This window comes from Acinonyx jubatus, chromosome F2 (genome assembly GCF_027475565.1).
Source record: "Acinonyx jubatus isolate Ajub_Pintada_27869175 chromosome F2, VMU_Ajub_asm_v1.0, whole genome shotgun sequence".
Classification (NCBI taxonomy): Eukaryota; Metazoa; Chordata; class Mammalia; order Carnivora; family Felidae; genus Acinonyx; species Acinonyx jubatus.
Window position 1 is genome coordinate 3,927,302 of NC_069394.1, and position 20,788 is coordinate 3,948,089.

The 20,788-nt window shown below is 61.1% G+C and overlaps 1 protein-coding gene across 6 annotated transcripts in view; it reads left to right on the plus strand.

Moving 5' to 3' along the window:
- TRAPPC9 (trafficking protein particle complex subunit 9) overlaps positions 1-20,313 on the plus strand; it is a 566,520-nt gene extending 546,207 nt beyond the window's left edge. For all 6 annotated transcript variants that reach the window (XM_053208248.1, XM_053208250.1, XM_053208253.1 and 3 more), the window contains 2 exons: positions 18,919-19,139; positions 19,684-20,313. In XM_053208248.1, coding sequence (XP_053064223.1) covers positions 18,919-19,139; positions 19,684-19,851 — 389 coding nt within the window. In that variant the 3' untranslated portion in view covers positions 19,852-20,313. The remainder of the gene's footprint in view (positions 1-18,918; positions 19,140-19,683) is intronic.
- The last annotated feature ends 475 nt before the right edge of the window (positions 20,314-20,788 follow it).

The following is a 20,788-nucleotide window of genomic DNA, read 5'->3' on the forward strand; positions in this document are numbered from 1 at the left end:
CGGGTCTGCGTCCGCCTCCCTGCCGGGACCTCGTCTCTGCGGCTGCACAGCCAGTGTGAGCGCCAGCATGGTGGGAGGGTCTGTACTTGAACCAAGCCCGGGCATTGGCGTTTCCCCTCCGTGGCGAGACGGGCAGGACGACACGTACTCCCTCAGATGAGCAGACAGAGCCCAGCACTACAGGCCGCCTGCCCACAGCAGACCCTGTGGCGTGAGCCCCAGCTCCTGCGGGCAGGTGCAGGCCACTCCCAGGCCCAGGTGCTCGGCTGGGTGTGTCGCAGGACTGCCTCGTAAGCAGAACGGGGCAAAGACTAGTTTGTGTGTAATTCCCCTTCCGGCCGCCCTCTCCTCTGTAGGAGGCCACCTCAGGGCCCCGGGCACAGTCCCTGCGTTGTTTAAAATAATAAATGAGGTCGCTCTGGCAGAACGACCTTTTCAATTCCTGGAGAAACCTCCCAGCCCCAGGGCCCACAGTAGCCTCCGGGAGCACGTCTCGCTGTGGGAAGCGTCCCTGCCCTGGGCCGGGGCGTCCCCTTGGGACGACAAGGCATGTCTGCCAGCAAGCGTTTATTGAGCGCCTACTAGGTGCGCGACTTGTGGGCAGCGCGGTCAGTCTGGAAGCGGAACGAGTTCTGCCCCGTGCTCAGGGTCATCAAGCAGGCTCGGAGAGACCAAGCCCAGGAACACGGTACCCACGACCCAGGGCAGCGCCCAGCCTCACTCAGGACGAGCCCAGGCACACTCACAGGCCAGGAATCATGCCCATTAGCAAGAGCGTCCACCCTCTCCTTGTCTTCTGGCCACACAGCACACTAAAGCTCCACTGGACGCTGACTGCTCCCATCTCTGTGCGGGCACCAGCCGTGGCAGGGTGTCATCGCCATGAGAGGGTGGGATGGCCCCCCTGGTCTCCGCATTGTTAGGGGGAGCACCTGCGCTCACCAGCCACAGCCCGGCCAGCAGCCCCAGAAGTGGACGAGGACCTGAGCCGAGGACGCCCTCGGAATGGCACGCACGGGCCCCGTCAGGGCGGCCACGGACACCTTCCAGGACCGTCAGCACCAACGAGCACAGGCCAAGCGTGCTGGTAGTCAAGGCTGCCTGCTGCCCCTGGAAGCGTGTGATCCCGGGTTCCGGATTCACCTCGAAGCGTGTGCTCCATGTGATCCCGGGTTCCGGATTCACCCAGCACAGAACGGCTAAGGAGCAGGCCCACCAGCGCTGGGCCAGCAGAGGGAAGCAGGGTGCACACAGGCCCACCGGCACAGAGCTCGCCGTCCCTGCCTGCCTGCCTCTCCCCCTCTGCTCTGCCAAGCCACGGTGCCCTCCTGGCTGCCCGTCTCCTCACCCGCTGGTCCACTGGCCCCTGACCACCAGAACAGGTGGCCCTGCCGGTCCTTCCTGGGCCCCCAGGCGGCGACAGCGCCATGTACTCCAAAGCTTCCGTGGTTCACCTCCCGTAATCACCAAAGGGTGCTGTGTGCATGCGGTGCTTTGGTCCATTTTACAGCAAGACGTCCCACCAGGGTTTAAGTATCCAACCCAAACTGGAAGGCTGGCTGTGTAACAACAGGAGGGAAGGGAGCTGTACCTTTGGCTTGCATCCCGGGTCGAGATCCCTGGCCCGTACTGGGGTGGAGACTGGCTCACTGTGCCGTGTGCGAGGCAGGGAGGAGCCGGGCTGAGGTGCCGGCCCACGAGAGCTCTAGAGCAGGGATGGCCCCCAGGGACTAAGGGTCGGGCCTCATCACCCTGCTCCAGCAGCCCCTGGATTTAGGCAGCCTGGAGAAGGAGATGTGACCTTGGGTGGGGCAGTGCTCCTAAGTCCAGGCTGTTTACAGGTAGCACTGCCAGCCTCTGGGGGACTAAGGCCTCACTCTGGAGCGGTGCCTGGGATGGGGACCACCAGTGGCCCCCACAGACCATGCTCCTGGGGGCAGCGCTCCTGTCTCTGAGGGGGTAGATGTGGTCGTCTAGGGTTTATGCCGTCAGTGCGTCTGTGGTGACATTTGCTGCTGATTAGGTGGCTGAGACCAGGCAGGGGAAGGGCTCTGCAGGCCGCAGGTGACTGCCACATCTTACAGGAGGAAACCGAGGCCCAGAGACCGAGGGCAACCTTGGCTGTGCCACTGAGCGATTGCCGCCTGCTCGGGTGCCCCAAGCCAGATGAACCAGGACTGCTCCAGAGTGTCTCTCTGTCCCTGTGGTTCTCAGCTCACAGGTCCATACTTGGCATAATGCAGTCAGTTCAATGCAGCAAATGTTTATTGAATGCCTACTAAGTGCCAAGAAATGGGCTTGGGAAGTACAGACAATACGGTTGTGTTGCAGCTGAGGAAACAGACCAACAGATAAGTGAGCCATCGTATAAGCCAGCTGTGATGCTGCGAGAGGGAAGGGGGTTGACATGATCCATCCGGTGGTGTGCAGAGGGCAGGCACTTTCCCTCAGTCCCCATCTGCCTTCAGTCTGTATTCCAAGTAGGATTCTGGAGCTCCTAAAATGAGTAGCTCTCCAAAGGGCAAGCAACTAATAAATGGCAGAGGGGAGACTCAGTGTGGCCTATTTGACTCAGGAAGTTGAGTAAAGGCACAGTCAAGGCCCCAGGAAAACGTAGGAAAATCTGGAAGGAATAAGAAAGGCTTGTGTTGGAGACAGTAGTGAATTTAGGCCCTAAAGGGGGAATGAGAGTTTAGCAGGCACTGGGGTTATCCCACCCTGAAGGATGAACAGAGCAAATTAGTAAAGGGGGGAAATGCAATCAAGAAGTATGATGGAAAGTGAATGACAGAGGGAGGGAGGATGGATGGATGGTGGGTAAATGGATGGATAGATGGATGGTGTTAGATGGACAGATGCATGCTGGGTAGATGGATAGATAGGTGGACAGATGGTGGTGGATGGGTGAGTGGGTGAGCGTATGAATGGGATGGGCGAGTGAGTGGGTGGATAGATGGGACACGTAGTCTAGTGTTGGTTGAGTTTATGAAGACAGAGATGAAGTATCCAGATCCTGTGGGCACAGGAACCCCAATAGCTAGGCAGATTAAAAGGAGCTGTGGGGGTCACCTTAGCTGGGGGCACAACAAAGCCATGGTCGACAACCTCAGTAGGTGAAACAGAGGAGCCTGACCCTGTTGCCAATGGGTACATGCTGGTGTTGGGAGCAGGTGGGCAGCACACAGAGGCAGAGAAATGAGTAAGGGCCAGAGGATGGCCCTGATACCTAGAGCAAGGATGCTTATGGGTGACCTGGTTTCTGAAAGGGCCGGTTTTGTCTGAGAGCCAAGTTGTGGTCAGTTCCAGGAGCTATAATCTTGACCCCTGAGCATCCCTGGCTGCTGGTCGTTTCAGAGCTGAGAAATCCTTTGTGATTTTCAGACTGATAGCTGACAGAATTGGGCCAGAAGTTTCAGACACATGGCCAGGTGGGCCGACCCAGTGGGCTACCCATAACCTTTTGCTGGGATGGGCTGGACTCATTTCAAAATCTTTTTTTTTTTTTAAGTGTTTATTTTTGAGAGAGAGACAGAGAGACAGAACATGAGCGGGGAGGGGCAGAGAGAGAAAAAGGGAGACACAGAATCCGAAGCAGGCTCCAGGCTCCGAGCTGTCAGCACAGAGCCCGACGCGGGGCTCAAACTCACAAACCGCGAGATCATGACCTGAGCCAAAGTCGGATGCTCAACAACCGACTGAGCCACCCAGGCGCCCCAGGCTGGACTCAATGGCATATTGGTCGGCTTAGCAGGAAGCAGGCCAGTTATTCCTCAGGACGGCCTTTGCAGCCCCGCTGACCGGCCCCGGCGCTGCCCTTGAAAAGGCCTCCTCCCCTCTTGCTTGGCCTCTGCAAGCCTCCGAGCAGAGCCCTGCCTGAGCTGCCTGGTGGAGGGACGAGGGCTCTTGGCTCCTGTGTTGGAGTCACACTCGGTGCCTGTGGGTCCACTTGGCAGTCTTTCCTGCCTGTGTCACTGGCTGCCGCTGCCGCAGGGAACAGATGAAGGCACGCAGAAGGAAGGAGCATGAGCTCTGCAGATTGAATCTCAGCTCTGGCAGGTGACCTGACCTCTGTGCGCCTCATCTGTAAAATGGGAACAGTAAGACTCCTTTGTCCTATCGCCTTTGTGAGGCTTGATGGGATCATCCGTCCAGTGGACTGAGAACAGTGCCAGGTGCACAGGGAGCCTTGAGAGAGTGGGAGTTAACGTGCTGTAGTGGTGGCCACTGCAGGGGGACTTTGGAAGTGGGGAGGCCAACGGCGGCCACAGGAAGGCGCCGTCCCTCCCCTCACACATCCCTTCATTCACAGGCACTCGCTGGTCAGGAGATGGGTGAACCTCAGCCCCTGCCTCTGGGGCTCCTAGTGTATGGGGACACAGCAGGGATAGGCGGGGACAGCCGGGGTAGCCCAGGCTGCAGTTCGGAGCACGTTCAGCGTTCCAGCACCCCCACGCTGCGAGCGGAACAGCATGCTTGCGTAGGCCTGCACGCAAAGAGCACCCTGCTTTCTGCAGCCCTTTGCCGTCCCGCATCCCTGCCGGGTGGGCGGTCTCGTCCCATCCTACAGATGAGGAGACTGAGGCTTGTCAGTCCTCGTCCACAGCAGCTCCAGGCAGGGCCCTCTGGGCGTGTCCTCCCTGCTGAGCATTCTCTGCAAACCTGTGGCTGCTGTGTGTCATCTGTGTGGTCACAGGACCAGGGAGCCCTTCCTCCAGGGATAGCTGTGCGGAAGCCTCCGGGTGGGAAGCCAGGTTGCCCTGGCGGGATCATCCACACTTGCTATGGGATCAGTGCCCCCTCGAGGCGGTACAGTGACAGCTGTGACCCGCAGCAGCCACTCACGCCATCAGGACTACGCCCCCCAAGAGCGTACTGCCTGACCTGGTGGACAGCTGCCATCAGAGTGGCCCCTCAGGACACATCCCTCAGGCCATGGGGAGATCCCAGGACTCCCAGATCCCTCCCTCCCAGGCCTAGAACGTGCATTCAGAGAAGCCACCCGTTGGTGGAGACAGGCAAGAGGTCTGTCCTGAGAGCAGAGGCCCAGAGGCCAGCTGTGGGGCCTGCCAAGGCCCTTCTCCGACTCTGTCTGCCTGGACGCCCCCTCAGCCTATGCCCAGCACAGCCCCAGGGGTTGTGCATGCAGGGGTGCTGCCTGGCCCCAGGCTCCTCCTCTGCACACCGGAGAGGACCCAGCTAACACAGAGGGGCAGCGGCCTGAGGACATGTGTCTCTGTGCCGGGGTGGCGGGGGCCGAGGGGCCACGGAGGACCAGCAGATGGGAGCTGGCCAGAGCCCCAGGGAGACCTGCCTCGGGGATGCGGTAAATACACACGCATTTGCAGGGCGTATGCCTCCACTGGGGAGAGCTGGGATCTCATGCACATCCTGCCCTCTGGGGCCTCTGGGATGTTCAGCCCTAGTCAGAGAAGCCCAGGCTGGGAGCATTGCTCCTGGGGCCTCAGTCAGGGGGATTGCTTCCGACGAGGGTCTTCAGGTCCAGCAGGCATCCCACGTGCCACCCTGGGACACCTGGGGCGCCTAACCCTCAGGCGTCTCTGCCCTGACATCCCCCTGTACTGTCCTGGGGTGGGCTGTGGGCTGGTGGGCTCCTTGCCCTGCCCTGGGTCTATGCAGGGCTCAGTCTCCCCCTACTCCGTGAGCTCCCCGGGCCTGCCACCCCCTACGCATTCCTGCACTGCCGGCCCTCGCCCCGGGGAAGGCAGAAGGTGAGGGACCCTGCCCCCTGACCGTGTCCTTGTGAACCAAAGGCAGTGATGGACTCCCTGGGACACCCATTCATACAGCCGGGAGCAGCCCTGACCCTGTTCCCAGTTAAGCACAGGGCAGCAGGCTCACCAGCACCCTGTTTGTCCAGCTGCCCCTGTGGTTTGGCCTCTCCGGCCGCTCGGAAGTTTCTTTGGTGGCCCAAGTCGTTCCCGACTGACTGTGTGTGCTCCGGGACGCTGTGGTTCTGCGGGCAGCTTGGGCTGTTGCCACTTGAAGAGTCTGTCCGACATGATGAACGTTGACCCGCCAGATGTCAGGCCCTGGGCTGTGTGTGGGAGTGGGGGGAGGCCCCTGGCAGTGTCTGGTATACTGTGGGAGCAGACGTCCCACCCTGGCCCAGTAGAAAGAGGGGTCTGGACATGCACTTGGAGGGGCTGAGCCCAGGCATGAGAACCATAAAGTAATAGCCCGTTTTGAAATCATCCAGCCCGTTCCTCTCATGTAGCAGATAAGGAAGCAGACAGGGAAGCTCAGAGAGGTTAAGTGATTTACCTAAGGTCACACAACAAGTGATGGATTGGCTGAGTTCATTCTTCAGTTAGTTCGGTGAACGAACCCTGAGCCCCTACCCTTGAGCAGCTAGTCTCCGCCCGAAGGCAGTCTGTCAACAGAAAACTCTTGAGTAGGGGCAGTTCCTGGTATGGCAAGGAGCTGGCGTGGGGCTGGGTGCAGTATGTAGGAAGTCTTCCAGGAGGAGGTGCTGCTTGAGCTGAGTTTTGAAGAGGCCAGTAGGAGTCAGCGAGGGGAGGCTCTGAGGGGCACTGCATACGGCTGTGGGGGGTTGACATGTGGAGGTGGTCTCAGGGTGCTGGGGGAGAGCGACCACAGGGAGGGAGAAGCCGACCGCCTTCACCTTGGTCTGGACTACTCTGCAGGAGCAGTCGGCATCATTCATTCCTACGTCCCACGTCACTTGACGTCTTCTCTCCGGAAAACCCTCTGTCTTCTGCTGGGCAGCCGAGGAGGCCGGAGTCCTGGCTTTGGGGCCTGGCCGGTGGCAGGCCTGCAGATCCTGGTGGAGGCCCCGTGTGAGCTGGCCCCGCAGGCGAGGGGGTCCGAGGCTGGGATGGTGTCGTGCGGTGAGAGCAGGGCTGGGTGCAGGAGCGCGGAGCTGTGCCAGGGCTCCCTGGGTGGCGGGGCCGGCTCTGTGTAGAAAGGCCCGAGAAAAGATGAAACCTGAGAGAGTGAAAAGGCACAGACATTGCTCGGGGACGGGGGAGTCATTTCACACTCTCTGCTCTTCTCAGACGTCTTTGCGTAATGCTACCAGCCAGCAGGCACGTCCTCCGTGGTTTTCTCCCCTTTGATCTCCGGTTGTCTCAGCGTGTCCAAATCCAGGCGGTTGAAGGGGGCGGGCTCACTGGAGGCTCCTCTCCCTCGGCCGGTGTGTTCCCTGTCCCCTGGGAAGGAGCGGGGACCCGGCTGCAGTGCACCCAGCGAGGCCTCCGAGCCATGCTCCCGAGTGCCGGGAGCTTGGGCATGTGAGCGCTGGAGGCCTGTGGGTGTCACGGCTCGGTGTTGTGACAGCCGCAGCTTTCAGGGACCTCACACCAACCTTACTGTGTTTAGGGTTCATGCTGTTCTGGGGGGGCCTTTCTGGAGCTCAGTGGGGGACCCCAGTTCTGCCCCTTCTGTGGCCCCTCTCTCCACTTCTAGTCCTCTGTGGAGATGGGGATTGTGGGACGGATGTGTTTGTGGGCCAGGTTTGGGGGGTGTCATTTCCCCGGCTGTCCCCTGAGCAGGACTCCGTCCCGTGTTCACACTCACTACTGTGTGCCCAGGAGGAAAGGGCATGGCTTGGTGAATACCCGGCCGGCCTCTGCCACCAGAACCTCCTCAAGTTCAAGCAAGTGTTCCTTGAGGGAAGAGCAGGGAGGGCTCCCTGGTGGAGGGGGCGTATGAGCAGGGCTTTGAGATGCAGAGCTGGGAGGTTGCGTGCCAGTGAGAGGAAACAGGAGCCCAGCACAGACGGCAGGGTGGGCGCAGACAGCTGCAGGCACCGCCGTGAGCGTGGAGCCCTCGGCGAAGGGGTATGCACCGGCTCTGGTGCCTGGGGGACCCAGGTTGGGGCTCTGCCCTTACTTACAGCCTCTGCCACCGAGGTAGCCGTGTCAGTGTGCTCCGAGCCACTGCCTTGCTGTCCCTGCCCCAGGCCCCCATGCCTGTTGGGCAGGCTCCGCCCTCGCCCGCGTGTGTCTCCTCCATTCCATGTGCCAGGTGGTGCGGGCGTGGTGCCTGCATTCAGCTGAGGAAGCAGCTTCTGAAGGGGCTCACCTGGCCCTCCACTTGGCATCTGAGCTCTGCCATCTACCTGTGTGGCCTGAGGGCACCGGCCTGGAGGCTGTGGAGGGTGTCTGCGGCTGGGACCCCAGACCGGTGTGCAGTGTTGGGGATGCGTGTTTCTCCCTGTGTTCGAGGCGGTGGTTCGCCGCGGTCCACAGGCAGCCGCGAGCCGCGCCAGGATGCAGCCCGAGACCTGTCTGCTGGGGGCAGTGCTCCCTTCCTGCCAGAGCTCGCCCCCACCCCTACCCTGGACTCCGCCCCCTGAGCCCCCCGCAGCACTGGACGCCCTGTGCCAGGCGTGCTGATGGCCGGCCGGGTTCAGGAGGCCGGAGAGCCTCTCGGTGAGAGAATTCTGAGTGGCACGGGCCTCCTCTGCCAGTCCAACCCGCCTTAATTTTAATTTAATTCCCTTTAATCTTTAATGAAAAGTTGTAAAAGTAAATTATTTACCCAAGAGAGCCAAACGGCTCCTCAGGAGCTGTCCTCCACTTGAGGGTAATTACACGTGTGGGCCTTGAACAGGCTCCCTCCCTGGATGCCGAGGAGGAGGCATTCTGGTTTATGAACTAATTAGCTACCTCAGTAACTGGTAAAAATGCATGCCATTTGGTGGATTGAGAGCAGAGCTCCGGCCTCATCTGGTGCACACCCTGACAGTCGCCGATGGGGGCAGAGAGAGAGCCTGTGTTCCAGCCCCGTGACCCGCAGGAACCCCGGGAGCTGAGCTCTCCGAAAACAGCACTGTGGTTCTGGGCAGACAAGCCGGCCCTCCTCCTGCCGGCCACTGTCCATCTCTGGCCAGCTCCGTCCGAGCAGCACACCCGACGGAAAGACTCGCTTCCCCCGGTGCTGGAGGCTCACAGAGCCGCAGGAACAGCGAGGGGGCTGTGTGGTCTGTCACCCCCTCCCCAGGCTGTGCGCGGCCTTTCTGGGCACAATACCCTTGTCCCAAACACCATCACCCCCCCTCCTGGGCGTGTCCATGCTTCTAACCTCTTTTCTAAACCCTCTCTCAATATACAAGAAAGCAGCAAAATTAAACCGGAAATTCCTTGACTAAAAGGGACCATATTTGGCATAATTGGTCAAGACCTGTAGGAGAGGGTGTGTGTGTGTGTGTGTGTGTGCACGCGTGTGCACACATGTGTGTGTACGTGTATAGACTACAACACGGCTCACTGAGGGCCGACATGGTGGTCTAGATTGGTACACCATTGGCTCTGGGCTTCCTAACAGCCAAAGAGAAAAGGTCAGTTACTTGGCTCTTGTTGGTAAAGAGGAAAGATATGGCAGCTGACTAGTACATTGGCATTAGAGAAAATTCTCCACTTTTTACTGGATTCTTGGAAACTGCAGAGTTGCCTGCTAGATGTGCCCCAGGACAGCCGCCCAGCCGCTGCCAGGGAGGAGGGTGCAACCCGGGGCCTCACCTTACCTCTCCTTCCATCCCAGGATCCGCTTGTCTGTCCGCTTGAAGTTCTTTCACTTCATTTAAAGAGTGACAAAGCTTCTCAATTAATGCCTGAGCCACGCCTCACCTGAATCAAATGTGACTGTAAAATTTAGGCCCGCCCCAAATTTATGTGGACGAGAAAAACGTGTGTCCTGTGAAGTTGAAGTTTAAGTTTTGCGTCTGCTTTAACTTCCAAAACCTGAGACACCTCAGCTGTTCTTGGGTCTTCACCTAATTGGTGTCTATTGCTTTGTTCTTACGTCCTTGAATTTTTCTTTATCCCAAATTAGACACTTGTGCCTAAAGTCTACTTGGCCATCCCATCTCTTGCCGTCAGCAAAGGCAGGGAGAGGCGAGTTGTGGGGGGAGGGCGGGGAGGGCGTCCTTGCTAGGAGTTTGAGCTCAGCTGGCCGTGGGAGCCTGGTCCTAAAGGAGAAGTGAGCCGGTTGTCACATAAGCCAGTTGAGCAAGAGGTCCACCCTTTTTACCCCTGAAGGTGATTTGCACATGATGTTGGGGCAGACTGGTATTTCAGGAGGTCCCGCCCCAGCTTCCTCTCCTGCCCTCCCTGCTCCTGTGTGCTGCCCGCTCTGGGTGAGACTGTGGACGCGGGCACATCGCCATTATATGCTCAGCGCCACCCCAGACCCAGAAAGCCAGACACTCGGGACACAGCACGGCCAGGAAGTTCTCTTTTGAAAAGTCTACTGTGGGTCGGAACCCCCAGGGCTGTTCACAGCTGGTTAGCAGATGTCTCCTGACTGGCCAGGAGCACGCCCCTGCCCGTGACCCCTCACACAGCCTCTCTGCACAGAGCAGACTGGACAGACAACCGTGGGCCTCGCAGCCGAGCCTGACTGCCTGCCTGCCTACCTCTGACCTGCGCATCCTCAGGATCATTCTCCTCGCGGAGGCCCCCCTGCAACTCTGTGACCCCCGCTTCCAACCTGCCCCTCGCCTGCAGCCACACTCTCGGTCCCTGCTTGTCCCAGGGTCTGGTCCTGGGCTCCGGGAGGAGTGGGAGCTAAGGGCTTGGGATTCCAGAAGGTTCTCACAGCTATGCAGGGTGAGTAACGACTTCACAAAAGAGCCCTTCGGAACACCCACCCACCCCGTGGGGCAGCAAGGGCCGGTGCGGCATGACCAGACGTGGCCAAACCAGAAATACCCAGGAAACCATCGGGAAATGTTCCTTCATCCCCACTAGGGCGGCTGGAACCAGAAGGGCCACCACAGCAGGTGTCGGGAGGCTATGCAGAAACCGGAACCCCGTGCACTGCCGGTGGGAATGTGAAACAGTCCCACTGCTGTGGAAAGCAGCCTGCTGGCTCCTCGGGTTAAATATAGTCCCCATGTGACCCGGCGACTCGACTCCGAGGTATGTGCCCTGGGGTGACAAAGACCCGCATCCGCGCAGACTGTGCCCACGGGAGTCCACGGTACCGCTGCTCCTGACAGACGTCGGTGGACACAACCCAAATGTTGGTGACGGACGGACGGACGGATGAACAAGGTGTGGTATGTCCACACGGGAGCCCTGTCCTGTGGTAGGAAGGATGACCCTTGATGGCAGGATGCTGAGTGAAACCAGGCAGACACAGAGACCACATATGCGTGATTCTCCTCCTGGTGAAGTCCAGAAGAGCCAGGAAGTCGGTCAGTGGTCATTCAGGGCTGGGGGAACGGGGGGGGGGGGGGAGGGGGGTGAGGCTAAGGGAATGGAGGTTCTTCTTGGAGCGATGAGAACATCCTCAAATCGTCCGTGGTGATGGCTGCACAGCTCTGGAAATGTACTAACAACATTGAATTGTCCCCTGTAAATGGAAGAGCCGTGGGGTCTGTGAAGTATATTTCAGTAAAGCTCTGGAGTGCAGGGGTGCAGGGGGAGCTCGGCCCGGACCACCGCACAGCAGGGCCAGCTCCCGAGACTGTCCACACCAGCGAGGGTGCCGGCCCGGCGGGTTGTTCCGGGCACTGAATGAGACAACACCGTGGAGCCTTCGAGCAGAAGCTAGGATACAGCGGGTGCTCGAGGAACCAACAAGAACAGGGAAGCCAGTGCCAGGCGTACCAGAGGCCTAGCTACAGGGGCTGAGTCGGGACAAGCCCCTTCCACTGCGCTTTCCACCTTCTCTGGGCTTCTTCAGATCATGGAAACTTCTGGGGTGAAATGCACGCAGTAGATTGGTGCATCCCCAGGACCGTACCTCCGCATCTCCAAGGCACCAGGAACAGGTTGCTCCTTCCTGGCACCGCTTGCGAACTGGAGCAGAGCTCAGCAGAGTCAGCGTTTGACAGGAACCCAGGCAGGGACCTAAACTAGCCCTGTGTCTGCCTCCCGGGAGCCTTCGTGGCCAAGCAGAGCTGCTCCGGCCCCTCCTGGGGAGAGATAGGAAACTGACGCTGGAGGGCAGAGACCTGTCCCAGAAGCGGGACCCCGGTCTCTCATGCCGATTCCGAGACCTGGATGACGGGCTCCCTGTCCGGGTGGTCTCCCCTGGGGACTTGGGGGCAGCCCCTGCTTACCTCACTGGCCCACAGCAGGCTCTCCAGGGGCCAGGCCGTTGGGCCCAGGCCCTGGCAGCTGCATCAGCTTCCTGCACCTCAGGGTCCCTTAACAATAGTCACACCGCTCTGTGTGTCCTCCAGTAGGGACAGGAGGTTGCCAGTCGAGGGCTTGGCCCCGAGTAAGACACCAGCAGGTGGGGGCAACACCAGATTCCAACCCCCACCCAGGGTGCTCACCTCTCCCCCATCTTGTGGCTCGCTCCGCACCTCAACCCCCACCCAACGGTGGCTGCCCTCGGCCAAAGAGCAGGCTGGCACCGGCAGCTTCTTCCTCCTCGCGCCTCTCCAGAGTGGGCCCCCCGGGGCCCTTCCCTCATCCCTGCTTCTATTTATAGCCTGTGCTTCTGCCAGAGCCCGGGGACGTGCTGTAGCATAAACGTGGCAGCGGTTTCGGGAAGAATTCTGGGCCAGACAAAATTAAGTCCGTGACTCTGGCTGGTATTAAAAGTGAAGGAGAAGCAGGGCCGGGGGCGGAGGGAGAAGGTGGACCCGATTTAATGCTTTGAGGGAAGAGACTAATCTGCTCCCAGGAGATTTCTTACAACATGAGATTCTCCTGCATGAATAATGTCCTCCACGAAAGCTTGGTGGACGAGTCAGGGACCCGGAGCCAGGAAGTGGCAGGTTGATCTGAACGTCCTCCCCACAGGGCACTTCAGGGACATGGCCCAGTCTCCCTGAGTCACAAGTTATGGACGAGTGACTGGGGGCCTCAAGGGGGCAGGGCGTGGCCAGCCCCAAAGCGCACACATGCACTCCTTCACCCAGCCTCTCAGTCACCCCGCAGATAGCAAACAGCGAGTGCCCGCCTGGCCTGGTGCTGGGGACACAGCAGGTGCCAGTTCTCCCGCAGTGTCCAGGGAGGAAGGAACACAGTTAATATTAAACAAATGGGTAAACAAGAGATAAGATGTCGAGGGTGACGGAGGGGTCGTGAAGAGGAAAAAGGATAGGAAGACTTTTCACTGAGTGGTCCAAAATAGCCTGAGGACAGGGCCAAGGTGGCAAGGGTAGCAGGTGCAGAAGCCCAGGGCAGGTGCGTGCCGGACGTGCTGGAGGGGCAGGAAGGAGGTCGTGTGGTTAGAGCAGGAAGTGGGGGGACCCTGGCTGGAGCCATGCAGGGCCTGGGAAGCCAGGGTCAGTAGCCATGGTCTGATTGAACCTCCCTTTCATTCTGAGTATAAAGAGAAGCCACAGGCCAGCCAAGGGTCAACCAAGGGGGTGACAAGATCGAATGGCATTTTTACACCATCCCTTTGACTGTTGTGTGGAAAAGGGTAGAACAGGAAGTGTGGACACAGGGAGGCCTGCCAGGAAGCTGGCCAGGGCTAGGGTGGAGAAGGGAGTGGTGGCCACTGACCAGCGGTCGTGCCAATGGGCTGGGTGTGGGTGCCGAGGTGGAGTGGCCTCCGTGTGACCATCAGGTGCAAGGCGGGGCCCCTGTGATGACATCAGGCCCACCTGATACTCCAGGATCATCTCCCCGTCTCAGGATCCCTACCTCATCACAGCCGCAAAGTGCCTTTGTCACGCGAGGGAACATATTCCACAGGTCCCAGGGATTATGATGTGGACATCTTTAGAGGGGCGTTATTCTGTCTCCACACCATCCCTGTGGCAGCAAAGCAGACTCAGGGTTCGGGAAGGTGGGACCCTCCAAAGCTGGAGACCTGTCTGTCCTGCTCTCCGCTCCCAGGTGGGGGTGCCCCGTGCACAGCTGCTGGGCACCTGTCGCTGGCACGGGGCGGGGGGGGGAGGGCAGGTCGGCGCCTTGTGGGCTGGCCCCTCCCGGGGCTCCGCTTCCCTGAGTCTGGGACGTTCTGGGTCCTGGCCATGTGGGCTCACAGGCTGCACATCTGTCCCTTCTGTCGCTGGCTCCTAGCCCCTCGCTGCCAAGGCCCCGCTCCCCAGCAACACCCAGTCCTCTAGGTGAAGAAGGGTACTGGGAGTCTGCAGTGGTGTGACAGCCCCACGGGCCTGACCTGTACCCCCAGCGTGGGTGCCAGTCACGGTGGTAACAGCACCACTCAGAGCAGCCCTGAGGCCACTGTGCACCCCCAGCTCTGCTCACACACACCCGATTCTCACAAAAGCCCCGAAACGCGTTCTGCTCTCCCAGCTAAAAGAGCAGAAGCCGAGGCTCAGAGAAGGCAGGCAGTGTCGGGTGCAGACGCAGACGGCAGGAACACCCCACCCCGCCTGCAGAGGGACGTGGGGGGTGCCCCCACCAGTGTGGGGGGAAGCGGGGCAGGTGGCCCTGGAGGTCAAGGGGGGAAATTAGGCCCCACTCACGCCGACCCCAGATGAGCCCACCCCACACGCCATAGAAAGGCACCATGGTGGTCGTGGGGGACACTCGAGTGGGGACGTGCCGCCTGCGTGGGACACATCACACACGCTGCTGTCCCTGCCCACCTGAGGGGGCCGGCTGGCCGGTCCGCTGTGCACACAGAGCAGGAGCTCCTTGTCGCAGTCTTGCCGTGGTCCCAGGCTCTCAAGGTCCCAGTCTTGCCGTGAACGGGTAGACATTGCACCCGCCTTCCCCGTGTGAGGGCAGCGGGCTGACCTGGCGGGGAGGCCTTCACAGGGGCCTCTGCAGACAGGACTCGAACCGAGAAGCTGGAGCCGAGCCCAGCATGTGCCACAGGCCCGTGGTGACTCGGTGGTCTTCGTCCCCTCCCCGGCACGTTAGAAATGACTCCGGAACAGCTCGCCTTTGAGAAGTATTTAGTTATCCAACCCCATCCCCTTTCCAGTGAGTCCCGTGAACCACTGGCGGAAAGCTCAGTCTTCTCCTCTGGTCCCGGCTGCCTCTGCCCGCTGTGCCCAGAAGGGCCCTCCTCCCAGGACGGGACACAGCTGGCCCGGTTCAGAGCCAGAGCCCGGCATGTGCTGGGGAAGCAGTGCCAGTGGGGTTACAGACCCCACCTGAGCACAGCCAGCATCCTCCACGTCCCCAGCATCTTTGGGCTTATCTTCAGCAGGTTTCTGAAACAGCCCCCGACCCCTGGGTCCCAGGGGAGACTGGCCTCACCACCCTTCTCAATTCAGGAAGCCTGTCCTTCTCTCAGGGAACTACAGCCCTCTGCTCTGCCCCTCTGTGTCCTCCCAGTGACCTGGGAAGGTTTGGTGCCCGGATCTGAGATGCTGGACTGCAGAAAGGAAGGAAACAGCTGCTTTCTGAGTGCAGAAGTTCCCTAATTTGACCCTGGCAGTCATTATGGGTGCCAGGTCTGGTGGGGGGGGGCACGCCCTGCGCTCCCAGTTTGCCTGGTACCAGGGGTTTTCTGGGTGCAGGACTCCCAGCACTCAGGCCAGGATGGTGGGGACAGTTGTCACCCTGTGAGGGAGGACACAGCCCTCAGGCCAGAATGACAGGGACAGTTGTCACCTGTGAGGGAAGACCCAGCGGGTGGCAAGACAGGTGGGTCCTGCCCCTCTGGAGGACCACAGCCTGTTTTCCAGGGGCCCAGCAGTCACATCTATGAGTAAGAGCCAAAGATCTGGGGGCCCAGCGGGGACTGCTCACCTCAGACCAGGGCAGGGAAGGCCTGGCTGGGTCCTCTGTTCTCTCTCTGGTCCTCAGCCCTACCCCAGGCCTCTGAGGCCAGGATCAGTATCCCAGCTTTACAGATGAGGTGAAGGACACTCAGATGGGCAGAGGCCTCTCCCAGGATGAAGGGTCAAGGCAAAGTTGACACCCCAGCCCAGCCTGCTGCTTAGCCAGGGGCCCGTCCCCCACCCCTGCTGCCCTGGCCTGGCCACAAGTCCCTGCTCCTTCTGGAGAGTGCTGAGGGAAGGTCACCACCAGTAGCTGCGTGCAGAGCCTTGTCTCCCCTCTCCCCTGCCAGGGTGGGGGGCGGAAGGCAGACAGAGCTGGAGGCCAGGGAAGGGTTAACAGCACCCACAGGCGGGCTGGGGGCCACTCTGCAGATGAGCCAGAGGCCAGTCCTCAGCTGCCCTAGCAAGCCCGCGACCCACACAATTCTCTGCAAGGAAAAAAAGAGCAGAGATGTAATGAGCCAGCCACCCTTCACTGATTTGCACATAATCGTGTCTTTCCCTTAATGGAACCACCGACCGAGGCGCCCTGACACCTGCTCCCTCCATTTTCCCCATTTGATTCGAGAGGTTTAGGTGGTGCCGGGTCACGTCCAGTTCAGTGTTGAGCAGACGTTAGGGTTACCGGGCTGGCCTGTGCCTGCACTTGGTGACAGCCTGTCCTCTGGGCCGTGTAGCAGCCGCCCCCCACCCCCCCGCCCACCATTGCACACCTGGCTGTGTGGCTCAGCGTGGCCCAGCTCGTGGCCTGCCTGTCTGGACTGAGAACTTTCTGAAGGCTGGGACTTGCACATTTCTCTGCTCCTGTCACCTTCGCTGCAGGTGCTAGTGGGACTTGTGGGGCGGGTAGCGAACATTAGAGTGAGTGAATGTTATCCAGTGATCTGGGGCGGGCGGCAGGGAGTGGGTTCTCCTCCTGGGGATGTGGGGTGGGCAAGGGGCGGGCCCTGGGGCTTCCTGGAGGTCAGTCTCCACTGGCGCCCCACACCCACACTCTCAGAGACATTTTCACTCGTGTCCACTCCTGACACTGTATCCCAGGAACGTGAGGCAGGAATCCAGACAGAGCTCAGTATAAAAATGTGTGCATCGGGGATATTTATATACCGAAAAGGTGGACACGGCCTGCGTGGGGCTGGGTGGGTAGATTAGTTTATTGCTTTAATGGAATCCCCTGCAGGCTTTGAAAATGTGCTCACGGAAACATCAACATGTGGAACACGCTTATGTTCCGTGGTCCCAGAGAGCAGGTACCGGGCCACGGTACTGAAGACACGTGGAAGTCGGCACCGTGACACTGAGTGTGGCTGGGGGAAGGGCTGGGATTATGGGGGCTTATCAGAAAATGAGTTCTGTTTCTATGAACTTCCCAAGTTTTCCGTAACGTGTCGTAAAAGCTTGTGATTCTCAAGAAACAAAGGATGTGGGGGGCACTTCATCTCAGAAGGCTTTGCTGGAAGAACGGACTTGGTGGGAAACGTGGGGTATTCTGGACCCGCAGCTCCCTCCCCCCACCCAGCTGCCCACGGAGCCCGTCCGGGCACGCCCCCTCTCTGTCCACACTCACACGCACGCTGCCCCTCACGCACGCTCATATGCACACCCACACTGTCACTCGCATGCACACTTGCACTCCCACGCACACTCATACACACATACATGCATGCTCCCCCCACGCAATACTTACACACTCCCACCCATAACTTGCACGCTCTTACACACACACACGCACACACGCTCACACGCTCCGAGCCCTGGCTTGGCCACGCAGGGTCAGCTGCACAGATGCACACGCTCCCTGAGGACCGCACTCGCCCTGGAGGGAGGATCTCCCCCCCCTCCACTCCAGGGCAGGCCACCCTGACCTTCCCCCAAGCCTGCGCCTCCAGGACCCCGAGTGAGGAATCAGCCTCATGTGGATGCCCGGGCCCCCCGGCTGCCGGGCAGGAGGGTCTTCGCCACGGCCACCTGGCGACCCCAGCCGGCCCCCGCCATGGGAAGTGGCGATGACGGGGTCACGCTCATGAGCACGTGAGGAATCGTTACACGGCGGGGTGGGCGGGAGCGCTTCTGTGGCTCCAAGCAGTCCTCACGCGTGAGGACGTGCACACCCGTGGGTTGTGGTCACGTCACCCCTCCATGGGCCCGTGGACGTGACAGGGAGAGGTCGGTGAGGCGGGCTGGCAGCCGCACCGGTACCGGGTGATGCCAGGTCCCGATGCAGCCTTAGGACCCCGTCCCTGACCCCCACGACCTCCTGACCCGCCGTCTCGGCGTCTAGGGCCACCATGAGAAGCTACCACCTGTGGGCTCCACGCAGCAGGGTCTGGAGGCCGGAAGGCCGAAGTCACGGTGCCGCGGGGCTGTGCTCTGCTCCGGAGGCCCCGGGGAAGGCTCCTTCCTGCGCCTTGCAGCTTCTCGTGCTGCGGCCCCCAGTCTCTGCCTCGTCTTCACGGGGGTTCTCCTCGGGGTCTGCTCTCCCCTTATCTGCCTGTCCTGAGAACGTCTCCTGCTCAGATCCCAGCCTGTGCCCCCGACCCCTGCCTCCAGGCAGGTCCCCCAGACCGCCCCTCCCATCATCCCACTGGGATGTGCCGGGGCTCCGGGGGGCTGGGGGTCCCAGCACGGCACTTTCCAGTCCACCGGCCCCCACCCCCCTCTCCCCCGCACCTCTGCCCCCCAATCCCTGCTCTGCTCCTTGGGTTCCAGACCTTTCCCCAGCTGGCATCCTGTCACCTCTGGGGTGTCTGGGGGAAGCTGGGCAGGCCCTTCTGCGTGTGAATCAACAGTGTGTGTGGCAGAGGCCCAGCCAGGTGCCTACTGGCTGTTCATCTTACAAACACCGTGCGCCACCCCTGCCACAGTCTTGCCCTGCGGTTCTGAGTCTCTCTCACCTGCAGGAGCCCCCATGGGCTGCCATCTCGGTTCAGCCCTTTCAGGCAGGAGCATCTGGGAGACCCCTAAATGACCCGGGGCCCCTCCAGCGTGGCACACACCCTCTGGGTTACAGATCTGGTGCCCACACGTGTCTCCTCCAGCCTGCACATCAGGACGGCAAGGACCGGGCCACATGTCTGTGTCCCAGCACTCAGCCTACACGGAGGGGCTGGCTGCGTTCGTGGGGGAACAAGTTAGGGGGTGGATGGATGGATGGATGGATGGATCGATGGACGGATGGCTGGACGGATGGTTGGATGGCTGGCTGGCTGGCAAGGCCAGCTGGGCGGTGCCCTTGACATTCTCGTGTCCTGTGACCCTTGCAGATGTGCTGGTGGACGGACAGCCATGTGACTGTGAGGCTGCAGCCTGCCGGGTGGGCGACCCTGTGCGTCTGGAGGTGCGGCTGACCAACCAGAGCCCGCGCAGCGTGGGGCCCTTCGCCCTCACCGTGGCCCCCTTCCAGGACCACCAGAATGGCGTGCACAACTACGACCTGCATGACGCCGTCTCCTTCGTGGGCTCCAGCACTTTCTACCTTGACGCGGTGCGTGGCGGTCTGTGAGCCCCAGAGCGGCCCCCACGGCCACTGTCCCGGTGCCCCCTGCCTTCCCCTGGTGGGGACGGGGACTTCCCTAACTCACCGTGGGCCTCACGTAGCTCACTTCTCTGTGTACTGAGTCCTGGCCGTGAACCAGGATGGCGAGACCTGGGGCCTTACTGCCGTCATCCCCGGCCCCTGCCCCTCTCGGTCAGCGCCCCCCGCTTCGTGGCAGCCTGCGGCCCAGGAGAACTGGGGAAGTCCACTGAGAGCAGCCCTCACGCCACTGAAATGACACCTCACCCCAGCCACTCCCCACCCTGCCGGCACCCCCGGATGGTCCAGGGAGGGAAGTGCTATGCTCCTTCCAAAGCCAGAAGCTACAGCTCAGAGAGGGACAGCCACCTGCTTGGGGGAGCACAGCAGGAAAGCCCTTGGGGGGGCCCTCCCCCCCACCCCATTGCCCCCACTTCCAGGCAGGTTCAGGGGTCTCCTGGTGGCATTGGGGGTTGTGCTGCTCTGGGCTGACATCGCTCCCTCTTCCCCGCAGGTGCAGCCCTCAGGCCAGTCGGCCTGCCTCGGAGCCCTGCTCTTCCTGTACACGGGTGACTTCTTCCTCCACATCCACTTCCACCAGGACAGTGCGAGCAAGGAGCTGCCGCCATCCTGGTTCTGCCTGCCCAGCGTGCACGTGCGGGCCCTGGATGCACAGGCCTGAGCCCCTCCCGCCCCCTCGGGGTCCCTGTTCCTGTGGGCGCAGCTGGCCCGGCCTGGCCCCCGCCTTCCCTCCACCCGGCCCCAGTCTCGGCCCCTACTCTTCCTCCCCTCTCTCCTGCGCCCCAGACACGGCAGCCTCACCCCTTCCTGGACTGGCCAGCAGGACCCTCCGCTGGAGCCTGGCATTAACCAAACCCCAGAGCGCAGCACCCACCATGCCCGGGTCCCGGGGTCCCTGCACCTGCTCCCGGGACCTGGGGATCGCAGCCCAGCCAGGAGAAAAAGACGGCACACGTGAGGCAGGGACCCCCCTGAGGCAGCCCCGGCAGGAGAGACGGCTTGGAGGGAGTCTGCCCCCAGCAGGCCGATGTTGGGGGGCCCGGGGCCATTCCCTGGCCAGGCCTGCGTGTCTGTGTGTCTGTGACAAGTTCTCCAATAAAAGGCCCGCCTTGCTTCTCTGCTGCTCCGCCTGTATCCACGCATCTGCTCGTCCAGTGTGGTCAGGGGGCCACCCACCCAGCCCATCAGCCCCCAACTCCGGTAGGGACACGGAACAGAAATCCCCATGTCACACGTGGCTGGTGGCCCACGCGGTCGGGTCTGTGTCTGTCTGTCTCTGCGACCCCAGCCCTGCCCTGTGCATGCGCTCCTTGGGCCTGGGTCCCCGGCCCCTGTCACAGCACTGACTCGGGCCCCTCTCCCCAGCTCTGGCCGTCTCGGCCTCCCACTTTCTCTCATGGGATCCACACCACATCCTCTCCTTTCTCCCCTTCCACTCCCTCGGAGGACGTTCAGGAGTGACAGCGGGTATACGCTGGTCTGGGCGTCCTTGGCCCCAAGGAACAAGCCCTGCTGAGGCCACGGCAGCCCTTGGCTGGTGAGGGCGGCTGTCCCCTTAGGACTCCCCTCTTCCTCGCTCCCTCGGGGCCACCTGCCAC